This window comes from Pygocentrus nattereri, chromosome 27 (assembly GCF_015220715.1).
Source record: "Pygocentrus nattereri isolate fPygNat1 chromosome 27, fPygNat1.pri, whole genome shotgun sequence".
Lineage (NCBI taxonomy): Eukaryota > Metazoa > Chordata > Actinopteri > Characiformes > Serrasalmidae > Pygocentrus > Pygocentrus nattereri.
The window spans coordinates 2,484,695-2,497,500 of NC_051237.1; the positions used below are offsets into that span (position 1 = coordinate 2,484,695).

The 12,806-nt window shown below is 40.1% G+C and overlaps 1 protein-coding gene across 2 annotated transcripts in view; it reads left to right on the forward strand.

The window, feature by feature from the left end:
- The window catches only part of phf14 (PHD finger protein 14), a 106,460-nt gene that overhangs the window by 40,930 nt on the left and 52,724 nt on the right, over positions 1 to 12,806 (forward strand). For both annotated transcript variants that reach the window (XM_017693106.2, XM_017693111.2), the window contains exon 11: positions 2,014 to 2,109. In XM_017693106.2, coding sequence (XP_017548595.1) covers positions 2,014 to 2,109 — 96 coding nt within the window. The remainder of the gene's footprint in view (positions 1 to 2,013; positions 2,110 to 12,806) is intronic.

Consider the following 12,806-nt stretch of genomic DNA (forward strand, 5'->3'; position numbering starts at 1 on the left):
GAGTCTCCGTGGCGGCTGTGAAGGTGTCAAGGAAAAATATGGACCCAAGAAATTCTTGTTACTTTTTATTGTTTTTATGTTTATTTGAATTATGAATACGACTTTATTCTGATGTATATTGTGATAAACTCACTGCTCAGGTAAATTGTTAAATTTGCTTAGATGCCTAAAACTTTCGTACAGTAGTGTGTGTGTGTGTGTGTGTGTGTGTGTGTGTGTGTGTGTGTGTGTGTGTGTGTGTGTGTATATATGTATGTATATACAGTGCATCCGGAAAGTATTCACAGCGCTTCACTTTTTCCACATTTTGTTTTGTTACAGCCTTATTCCAAATTTAATTATATTAATCTTTTTCCTCAAAATTCTACACAAAATACCCCATTGTGACCATGTGAAAAAAGTTTTCTCGAGAGTTTTGAAAATGTATTAAAATTAAAAAACAAAGAAATCATATTTACATAAGTATTCACAGCCTTTGCCATGAAGCTCAAAATTGAGCTCAGGTGCATCCTGTTTCCACTGATCATCCTTGAGATGTTTCTACAGCTTAAATGGAGTCCACCTGTGGTTGATTGGACATGATTTGGAAAGGCACACACCTGTCTATATAAGGTCCCACAGTTGACTGCATGTCAGAGCGCAAACACCAAGCATGAAGTCAAAGGAATTGTCTGTAGACCTCCGAGACAAAATTGTCTCGAGGCACAAATCTGGGGAAGGATACAGAAAAATTACTGCTGCGTTGAAGGTCCCAATGAGCACAGTGGCCTCCATCATTCGTAAATGGAAGAAGTTCGGAACCACCAGGACTCTTCCTAGAGCTGGCCGGCCGTCTAAATTGAGCGATCGGGGGAGAAGGGCCTTGGTCAGGGAGGTGACCAAGAACCCAATGATCACTCTGTCAGAGCTCCAGCGTTCCTCCGTGGAGAGAGGAGAACCTTGCAGAAGGACAACCATCTCTGCAGCAATCCACCAATCAGGCCTGTATGGCAGAGTGGCCAGGCGAAAGCCACTCCTTAGTAAAAGGCACAAGGCAGCCCGTCTGGAATTTGCAAAAAGGCACCTGAAGGACTCTCAGACCATGAGAAACAAAATTCTCTGGTCTGATGAGACAAAGATTGAACTCTTTGGTGTGAATGCCAGGCGTCATGTTTGGAGGAAACCAGGCACTGCTCATCACGAGGCCAATACCATCCCTACAGTCAAGCATGGTGGTGGCAGCATCATGCTATGGGGATGTTTCTCAGCAGCAGGAACTGGCAGACTAGTCAGGATAGAGGGAAAGATGAATGCCGCAATGTACAGAGACATCCTGGATAAAAACCTGCTCCAGAGCGCTCTTGACCTCAGACTGGGGCGACGGTTCATTTTTCAGCAGGACAACGATCCGAAGCACACAGCCAAGATCTCAAAGCAGTGGCTTCAGGACCACTCTGTGAATGTCCTGGAGTGGCCCAGCCAGAGCCCAGACTTGAATCCGATTGAACATCTCTGGAGAGATCTGAAAATGGCTGTGCACAGACGTCTCCCATCCAACCTGATGGAGCTTCAGAGGTACTGCAAAGAAGAATGGGCAAAACTGCCTAAAGATAGGTGTGCCAAGCTTGTGGCATCATATTCAAAAAGACTTGAGGCTGTAGTTGCTGCCAAAGGTGGTTCTACAAAGTATTAAGCAAAGGCTGTGAATACTTATGTAAATATGATTTCTTTGTTTTTTAATTTTAATAAATTTTCAAAACTCTCGAGAAAACGTTTTTCACATGGTCACAATGGGGTATTTTGTGTAGAATTTAGAGGAAAAAGATTAATTTAATTCAATTTGGAATAAGGCTGTAACAAAACAAAATGTGGAAAAAGTGAAGCGCTGTGAATACTTTCCGGATGCACTGTATATATATATATATATATATATATATATATATAAATGTGTGTGTGTTTTAATGGACAGACAGAACTGTCCAGCTTGTCCTTGTCTTATCTTATCTTACCTTGCTGCTGTTTTATCTGCCACAGCTATGCGAGTCTCTGGAGGACCTGCAGAATGTCAATGGGCTGCTGAGGACGGAGGGCCAGGCCATGTGGAGCATGATGGGGGCCATCCTTGGACAGGTACGGCTTCCCTCCTTCATGCCTTTCTTCACCTTTAACCCTGCTCCCCTTGTTCCTCCATCCATCTTTACTCCCCTCACTCTCCCTCAATCCATCTACACTGCCGTATATACACACACACACGTGTACACACACCTGCACACTCTCCGCCCCTGTCTTTCTGCTTTCTTCTCTGCCCTGACAGTGAACTCACAAAACGATCACCATACAGAAATCTCAGAATCAGTTGGATATATGTTGTAGTGGAGGGGGTTGCAGGGCAAAAACAGCCTACAACACATTTATAACGTATTTATTTTTATGTATTTAAATTGGGAATCTCATTTGATTCAAATACAATAAGTAGTTGTATTTAATTAATTCTTTGCATCAGTATCACACTTTTTCAAGCAGTTTCAAATTTTATTCAAGGTAGATGCTCAAAAAAAGCTAATGCTGTTCATTTTTATCAGATATGTTTCATTTGCTAGTTCTTCTTCTTCTTCTTCTTTCTTCTTCCTTCTTCTTCTTCTTCTTTCTTCTTCCTTCTTCTTCTTCTTTCTTCTTCTTCTTTCTTCTTCTTCTTTCTTCTTCTTCTTCTTCCTTCTTCTTCTTTCTTCTTCTTCTTCTTCCTTCTTCTTCTTTCTTCTTCTTCTTTCTTCTTCCTTCTTCTTCTTTCTTCTTTCTTCTTCTTCTTTCTTCTTCTTCTTCTTTCTTCTTCTTTCTTCTTCTTCTTCTTCTTCCTTCTTTCTTCTTCTTCTTCTTCTTTCTTCTTCTTCTTCTTCTTCCTTCTTCTTCTTCTTCTTTCTTCTTTCTTCTTCTTCTTTCTTCTTCTTCTTCTTTCTTCTTATTTCTTATTCTTCTTCTTCTTCTTTCTTCTTCTTCTTCTTCTTTCTTCTTCTTCTTCTTCCTTCTTCTTCTTTCTTCTTCTTCTTCTTCCTTCTTCTTCTTTCTTCTTCCTTCTTCTTCTTTCTTCTTCCTTCTTCTTCTTTCTTCTTCTTCCTTCTTCTTCCTTCTTCTTCTTCTTTCTTCTTCTTCTTTCTTCTTCTTCTTTCTTCTTCTTCTTTCTTCTTCTTCTTTCTTCTTCTTCTTCTTTCTTCTTCTTCTTCTTCCTTCTTCTTCTTTCTTCTTCTTCTTCTTCCTTCTTCTTCTTTCTTCTTCTTCTTCTTCCTTCTTCTTCTTTCTTCTTCTTCTTCTTTCTTCTTCCTTCTTCTTCTTTCTTCTTTCTTCTTCTTCTTTCTTCTTCTTCTTCTTTCTTCTTTCTTCTTCTTCTTTCTTCTTCTTCTTCTTTCTTCTTCTTTCTTCTTCTTCTTCTTCTTCCTTCTTTCTTCTTCTTCTTCTTCTTTCTTCTTCTTCTTCTTCTTCCTTCTTCTTCTTCTTCCTTCTTCTTCCTTCTCCTTCCTTCTTCTTCCTTCTCCTTCTTTCTTCTTCTTCTTCTTCTTCTTTCTTCTTCTTCTTCTTCTTCCTTCTTCTTCCTTCTTCTTCTTTCTTCTTCTTCTTCTTCTTTCTTCTTCTTCTTCTTCCTTCTTCTTCTTTCTTCTTCTTCTTCTTCCTTCTTCTTCTTTCTTCTTCTTCTTCTTCCTTCTTCTTCTTTCTTCTTCTTCTTCTTCCTTCTTCTTCTTTCTTCTTCCTTCTTCTTCTTTCTTCTTCCTTCTTCTTCTTTCTTCTTTCTTCTTCTTCTTTCTTCTTCTTCTTTCTTCTTCTTCTTTCTTCTTCTTCTTTCTTCTTCTTCTTCTTCTTCTTCTTCTTCTTCTTCTTCTTCTTCTTCTTCTTCTTCTTCTCCTCCTCCTCCTCCTCCTCCTCCTCCTCCTCCTCCTCCTCCTCCTTCTACCCGGCAGCTCCATCTCCAACATTCTTTGCCCAATATATCCACTATTCCTCTTCAACACATGTCCAAACCATTTCAACCTGGCCTCTCTGGCTTTATCTCCAAACTGCTCCACCTTCACTGTCCCTCTGATCTGCTCATTTCTAATCTTGACCAGCCTTGTCACTCTATATTATTTAAATGATTTACATTATATATTATCATATTAAATGTATATATCAAAATAATACATTGCCTCAAATATTTTATAGAAATGCATTGCATTCTAGTTCACCATCTAACAGCAGTGGTTCCCAGACTTTGCCCTCTGAAATATAAATGAGTAGAATGGGTTTATTCATTTGTTCAGACATGGAATAGAAATCTAAAATGTTGTCATTTTTAAATATCATCTATTTTTGTATACATTTGTGGTATACTGTATTACTGTCATGCCACCCACGCTTTCAACTCAGAAGGAGTTTGTTAATTAGCTGATATTTGGCATCAGGTGTGTAAAGAGCTAGGAAAACAAAATAGGCCAGATAGCGGTGATCCAGGACAATTATTGGGAACCAATATCTGGCTATGATTTGGCTGTTATTAGGGTTGTGCATCTTGATATTCGTATATCTATAAGAGTCCATGAACAGATATCTGGTTAACCACTAAACTTTGCCCTGGTTGAGAGTAATGTAGCACTGCAGGCTTACCTTTTTAGGTGACTGCACTGATATTGCACAAAAGTTCCGCAGCACACAGAGGAACATGATTTATTATTCAAAGACAGCTGAGAGAAACCTGTAGGATTTCATGTTGGATGAGTAATGAAGGCTGCCTCTTCTGACTCTTCTGATGTGCCAGTATCATTTCGATTAGTACAGGCAGAAAGTTGTGGCACAACAGTGATCAACTGTTGACCAGGAAATGTGGTGCTGCTTGTAAAAGCAAGCTAAATGTTGTTTGTCAGAATCATTCTGATCTGTGAAATGATACAGTTCAGTGTATTCAGCGATTCCACCTTACACATCTTGCTTTTGATCTGATTGGTCAGCACAGGAAAAAGCTTACTATATAGACTTCTTGACTGCTTTGAGTTAAACTTTAGTCAACTCAGGACACCTGGAGAACCCCCCACCTCCACAAAAGACAGCTGTGCGCGGTGGATGAACACGAGGCAGCCAGCATGCAAACACAGAAAGCAAAATGTGTCTTACATTGAAAACCATAGAAAACAGTTGGGTAGAGTGTGACACTTCTGACTGATTAGATTCTTACCAGCTGAAATCTTTCTCTCTATCACTAAACCAGTGTCTGGTCAGTCAGTGTGTTTTGAGTGTGTTGTTAACAGATCCCTCGTCGTTTCTTATTTGAGCTCTCCAAGTGCTTTAAAGGGAGAAATCCACCCCCTGGATTGCCCTGCGTGCACCATGGGAATGAGTTGTGATTGAGGGAAATCTAGATTGTGGGCAGCACCCCACGGGGTTGCTAGCGTCGGGTAATTCTCCTCGCCGTAATGGCTCCGCTGTTTGTGAAATTCTTTCATTTGTGCTAACTGATTGACCTGTCATTGGCCATGCATTCAGCCCTGACTTGGCAGCTAAAAGCCTACAACCTCCCGCCGCTCACTATGGCAACCGCGTGGCCAAGGTGCATCGCCATGGGTGACGGTCACTTAATGAGTGAGAAATGCACAGGTCTGTGCAATTTTTCTTTGTTTTAAATAACAGCACTACTCACAATGGCATTTAAACAGGTGTGCAGGACTCAGTGCCACTGAAAACTGCTAACAAGAACATGAAAGTAATAGCATGTGTTCATAAGATTTTTAGACATACTCAAGCGTGCTACATAGGTCAGGCATAACATTATGACCTCCTTTTTTCTGTGCTCATTATCCAATTTATCAGCTCGACTAACTATTTAGGTGCACTTTGTAGTTCTGCAGTTACAGACTGTAGTCCATCAGTTTCTCTGCATACTTTGTTAGCCCCTTTTACCCTGTTCTTCAGTGGTCAGGACCAGAACACATACTGTTTGGGTGGTGGATTGTTCTCAGCACTGCAGTTACACTGACGTGGTGGTGGTGTATTGATGTGTGTTACGCTGGTATGAGTGGATCAGACACAGCAGTACTGCTAGAGTTTTTAAACACTGTGTCCACTCACTGTCCACTCTATTTGACACTGCTACCTTATCAGTCCACCTTGTAGATGTAAAGTCAGAGACGACAGCTCATCTGCTGCTGCACAGTTTGTGATGGCCATCCTCTAGCCCTTCATCAGTGGTCAGAGGATGCTGTGCACAGGACATAGTTAGCTGGATATTTTTGGTTGGTGGACTATTCTCAGTCCAGCAGTGACACTGACGTGTTTAAAAACTCCAGCAGCACTGCTGTGTCTGATCCACTCAGACCAGCACAACACACACTAACACACCACCTCCACATCAATGTTACTGCAGTGCTGAGAATGACCCACCACCCAAATACTACCTGCCCTGTGAGGCCGGTCCATGGGGGTCCTGACCACTAAAGAACAGAGTAAAAGTGGGCTATCAGAGAAACAGATGGACTACAGTCTGTAACTGTAGAACTACAAAGTGCACCTAAATAGTAAGAGGAGCTGATAAAATGGACAATGAGCATACAAACAAGGAGGTGCTCATAATGTTATGCCTGATTGGTGTGTTTATGTATTTTTACTTATTTATAAATACATGAATAGTGCACACAGAGTTAGCTGATGCATGTCGTATGTAAGTTAAAGTGTTGTGCAGTAATAGCAATTCTACGTCATAGAGAAAATGACATTCTATGGTGAAGAGGAGGAGTCCGGAGACCTTTGTGGCTGGAGAAGATAGCGCAACCTGGAATGTCTGTTTTCCTCATATGGTAGTTAGCTATGGCAGATCTAGGCAAGTCACTCCATGCGTTAGATTTACTAAGTAAACACCTGTGGTGTGTTAAAAAGTAGCGAGCGCATATGACCTGCAGTTTCAATGACATCACATGAAGAATGACTGACTAATTTCAATACCAAAATCTGCCCTGATCCTAATGCGTAGCAGTGATCTAGTAAGGCCACGCATTAGGATCTTGTTCCCATGCCTTACTGAGTTGTGGCCACAACTTATCACATTCCCATGCCTTACTAAGTCGTCGGCATGCATAATGACCTTGTTCCTACACATTAATAAGGCGTGGCCATGCATTATTTTTATTTATATGGGATGTCACCAGCTGGGCTCTGTAAGAATCACTAAAACACAGATTCCTAGAGTGTGTTTCAGCCAGTAAAACGGAGGGGAACACATAAGCACAAAACAGAGAAAAAGTAGAAAGCCTACATGGAACAAGCGTAAGTCCCATCTGCTCAGAGATGAGCTTTTTGGGAAAACAACTTTAACAAAATTAAAGCTTCAATAATTAGTCCTGAAAACTCAAGTTTTGTCTGGCATCCTGCACAAACTAGACTTACTACAGATGAAAACATTACCATTTCGAATATGTATAGCCTTGAAAATGGAAAAAATTAAAATCTTCTTGCTTTTTCCATAAGCTAATTCATTATTTTTGGCCATTTACAAACTTTTTCTGGTGTATTTGAGATGCTTTGGCATATTTTTGTATAGCAATGACAAATGAAACAATATACACAAACTGGTAAATGGATACAAATTGTGAAAATCCAAAGAAGAGAGCAGTAGTTGTTCACTTTTTTTAAGTCAAGAGAATCTTGCTTCTAATTAAAATGATGTCTTCTCTCTGTTGTCAAAGTAAGCCGCCTCCTCATTGCTATTAAAAGCAAGTAAATTTTCGCTCAGTTCACATTAGTGAATCACTCATGGCTGCTAATTTGTATAGATTTGTCTGCTGTTTTAGCACCTCAGCAGTGCCATCACAGAAGTGCATATTCATGGAGCTTGCATTGTGTACAGTAAAGGATCTGAGCACATGCTGATAAGTCACTTGTCAGATTTTGACATTTTGGACCAAAATTTCTGATGTTGTTGGAACGGTAATCAGCTGTCTTTGCTTGCAAAGGCAATAACTCATGGGGTATATCACAAAGATCACTGACTTTAAATGATGATCACAGAATTCTTTCACAAATTCCTTTTCACTAGTTTTATCTGTGACAGCATTATTGTGACAAACTCTATTGTAAACCCACCTTCGTTCTGAGTAAATATAAATAAATGGCATAGTAAATACAAGAAACTTACAAACAAGAAGCTCATTCAGAGGTGTTTTCCCATACATTTGTGCCTGTGTAGAGGTGTGAATGAGTAACATGCACAGACTGAATGAGAATATACTTTCAGACAAGCTGTGAGGTCTTGCCACACACACACACACCCGCACACACACACACGCGCATCAGGGAGATGGGGTGTCACTGAGGAAGTATCACCAGTTGTCTGTGTTTTGTCACCTTGTTAATCACTATGATGCACGCAGCAGCGCAGGAGCTGAAGTGATGCCTCAAAGGGAATGTTAGGACAAAGACTGGACATCGTTAAAGCTGATATGAGTATAGATTTTGGCGTACAACAAATAAAAACGATTATTCCACTAATCAGTATGTAGTCCTGTGCAAAAGTCAGAGACCGTCCTTCCTTTATTTAATTTCCAGTGAGATCAGCCATAAAGTACAAGTTGTTAATTTTTCTGCATCGGTAATAAAATCTGCAAGTACATTAAATATTACCTAGAAGCCTCATCAACTAACGCAACATTACATTTTTCACTATTCAGAGTGAGTGAAGTCTTTGTTGTCATTACAGCTTCCATTCTCCGTTTTTCATAGAAATCTGCAAGGATATTTTTCACACCTCAAAAGTTCAGATTTAGATGTTCTGCTTCTCACGATCCCAGACACATTCAGCGACGTTGATGTCTGGACTCTAAGGTGGACGTTTCATTGTTCTGAGAACATTAGCAGCTTCTTTGATTGGCAGATGTTTTTTTTTTTATCTATTTCCTTTTTCTCAATAAGGGTCCTTTGACAGCTACATATCCTTTCAGACATACAGTGTGGAGTTCTCGCAGTGGAAATGGATTTTCTCCTCTCTCTCAAAGACAAAAGCTTTAAATACTGTATCTTTTGAGGACAGTTGTGGTGGTCTACCAGGTCTTGCGTGGATGTTAGGAGTCCCGTTTGCTCTACATCTTTTAATAATTTTTTGACCTTCTGTTTTGGAAACTCTTCTTTGTTGCTCATAATTTCCTTTGACTTTCAATTTCCTTATTTGATCTAATCTCATCAGCGTATTGTATTGTAACGTACTGTGTATAACATGCACATGTATAACATGCAGGTATGTAGTTGAGTACAAAAAATGCTAAAATTACCAGATTGCAGACATTATTTAGTGTTAGTTTCAAGTCTGACAACTTGCATAGCTGGAGTTCATTTACACTAAAGAAATGGAGAAGTGAATGAAAGACTGGTTAATTAAAATAATCGTAACATTTCTCAGCAGGTCAGATAAATGGTGTAATAATGGAGTAAGGGCATGGAAGGCAGCAGGCGGAGGTCTGGGGGAAGAGCGCCAGTGAATCCGCAATGATGGCCATAAATCACATAATTAGAAAACGTGCACTGTTTAAGTAGCAACATCAGTCAAAGTGGCTTGTGCCTTTGTGTCATCTATCTGCTACGTTTTCATTCCCGATCAGTCACCGGCGACTGTACATTACCCTCAAATTATTGATGTTCCCAAGAGAGGGCCGCATCACTCAAAGCAGCCAGAATGAGCGAGAGTTTTCAACAGAATACCTTAAAAAGAAGTTTGGTTGAGCGAAAGTGAAATGAAAGTATCCTTGAAAGTGCAAAAAATTTCTTATTTGTGGAAGTTGTGCATTTTTCAGCAACCTTTAGCATGGCTGTCTGCAAGCCACTTAAGTCTGTTGCTGAAATGTATCCTGTTGGAAGAAATGGTTTTATGATCTGAATGTTTGAGTTTTTCATTTCTGTCGTTTGCTCTTCATGGTGTGATGAACGAAAAATGGCTAACTTGAACCATGCTACATAAAACTGACACAGCCATATCTTTCTATGGTATATGTCAGTATGCTGTTATGAGCCGTCAATCATAAACAGTGTCCAGTTACCATTACAGTCAACTGTCATTACAGATGTCATAATGTTTTGTCATGTGACATAAGCTGTCATGACATTTAACATTATGGCTTGTTTTCTTGACAATTACTGGTAATGGCAACATGACACTGAGTGCGTTTACATGCCCTTAATAATCTGATAACTGCAGAAAATCAGATGTCAGTAATCCGATCAAAGCGTTTATATTGACTTGTAATCAGCTAATTTGAAACTCCAGGAGACTCACAGAAGATCTGATAGTGTAAAACTCTATGGTTTATTAAGTGCATGTAAACGCACTTAATGCTGTATTATGGAACAAAATCTGTTATTATCTGTTTATAACAGCAAATGGCATACACTATGAAATGGTTATTTCAGTGTTATGTAGAAAGTGTTAGCAAAAAATCGAATAAAATGCCCTGAATTTTTCAACGACTATGGATTCCCAAGTGGTGGAATATCAGTCAGTCATGTGACAGTCACGTGACTTTTCCCCGGAGGCCGTAACAACCTCCAAAACGCGCATAAGGTAGCAAAACCCATCTAGCTCCCTCAGCACAGCCACCAGATGGCCCTCCGCCTGGCGCTTGTGTATGTCCAAAACATCCAAAACTTTTTTTTTTCTCCTCTCCGTTTCCTTTTTCTAATCTTGCTTAAATTGCGAATGAATGGAGATGAGCTGTATCTCTGTGGTGGCCGTGAGGGCTGAGTGTGGAGTGTTGGGCATCTCTTTAGCCTGCTCTCTCTGGCCTGTTCTCATCTCTGACACTGTGGTCATGCACGAGCCATGGAGAGCCACCGGCACTGTTGCCACGGTGAACCAAGCACACTCAGATTAGAGCGACCCTAGAGAGAAGGCAGTCTGTGTTGCTGTGGCGCCGGCCCTGTGAGATCATTTTTCTAATTAACCCGGACAGCAGCGATGCAGCAGAGATGCAGAGAGAACATCAAGGAGATCCTTTCCCTCTCTACCATTCCTCCACCATCAACTCCCTTTTCTCTAATAGTTCTATCTTCCTTCGCCATTCTAGAGTAATGCTCCAGCCAAAGTTAGACTCTGTAAGACTGATATTTCCTATCAAGGACGAATCAAGAAGATCTTTAAGCTGTTTTTCTTTTGATTGCTTGCACATACTTCATTCTGTTTTATGGGTAAAACTTTACTTGAACGTAACTTTGACATAACCGTGGATGTGGCATGGCAGATATCATAAAATGTCATGAGTCATCATAACAGATTATGTCCAGTAATAATAATAATAATAATAATAATACATTTCATTTCATGGCGCCTTTCAACATATATACAAATATAACAGTGTCATCTTACCGATATTCGTAATGGTCATGACATGTTCTAATGTTTGATATCAACTACAGTGTTACCTTATAGTCCAACTATAGTTTTAGCTTACAGGGGAATTCCACCTATTTTTAGAATTTCTGCATAATTCAGTCTATAAGATGTAAACGAAGTCATGTAGAGTGGTTTGATGTGAAATGCTCTGCTCTAGAAAACCTTACTGTGATCGAATTGCTCACAGTGGTGGTGAAAGGAACAAGACGTCTCCAGTGTTTAATGCCTCTAAAAGCTCGCACACAGAAAGGTTTTACATGGAAAATGCTTATAAAGTTGCTGCCTGATGTCTGATGGCGGTTTTGAGAGAAGGACTTGGTACGTCTTGAAAAATCCAACTATTTAGACCATCATCAACATTACATATTGAAACTCAGACGTGTTCACTGGTGGTTTTGGACAGCAAATAAAATGGCTGTATTTGTGTTATGTACATTGTGACCCCTGGTTCCTATCATCACCACTGTAAATAAATCTCAGCCTGTAAGTTTCTCAACAATGAACCATCTTGCATCAAATCTTTCTCAAATACTCTGTTTACATCTCAACCACTGAATTATACAGGATGTTTGAAAAATCAGTGGAATTCCCTTTTAAAGTGTCCCTTAAGTCATAAATTAAAACATGAAAAATCACAAAGGACAAATTATTATTATTTTTAATATATTATTGTTATGCCCAAGAGACTACTAAAAATGGCATAGGTGCGTCCCTATACCTCAACGAAGATCTATGAATATGCACGATTATGCAGAAATTGTATATGCCCCTCGCTGCCCTGTTTCTAAACTGCACCCCCCCCCATAAACTGCCCACCGTTTATATTTGTTACTGACTGAACAGATGAGATGCGGCAGAACTGAAACAAAAATAAGCTCCCACTGTAACATTAATGAAGATTTTGTCTTTCTCCCCCTTCAGTTTCACTTGCTCAGATCTGAGTCTTTGTCCTCTAAGGCCTCAGGGCAGCAGTCGTGGTTATGAATTTAAAGTTGCTTAAGTTAACAGCTCCACACACAAAGTACAGGTTTACCCTCTCAGATTTGAGACTTTATTCTCTAAACTTCCTTCAGTGAAGTTTCAGTCAAATGGAATTAACCTATTTAGGCCTTCTCGCTAAGCTCACATTAGCTTCTAGTGAATGTGGTTGAATTGTAGATTATAAGTAAGTCAGTGAGTTGAATGTGGAGCAAAAGTATCTTAACAGCTCCACAAATAAATACACAGGCTTACTTACTCAGATTTGAGGCTGGCAAGTTTTGAGCTGGGATGAACCTGTGCTGTGGTGAAAATGCAGCATGCTAAAGCATTCTGACACAGGTTTTGCCACAGCCACACAGGCTTATGCCACTTCTCCAGGCTCTTGTTGGCGTTGGGGTCTTGGCTTTGTGATACCTCTCGTGGCTCCCATCAGAGCCTGGCACCTCCTAGCATTAGCATCCAA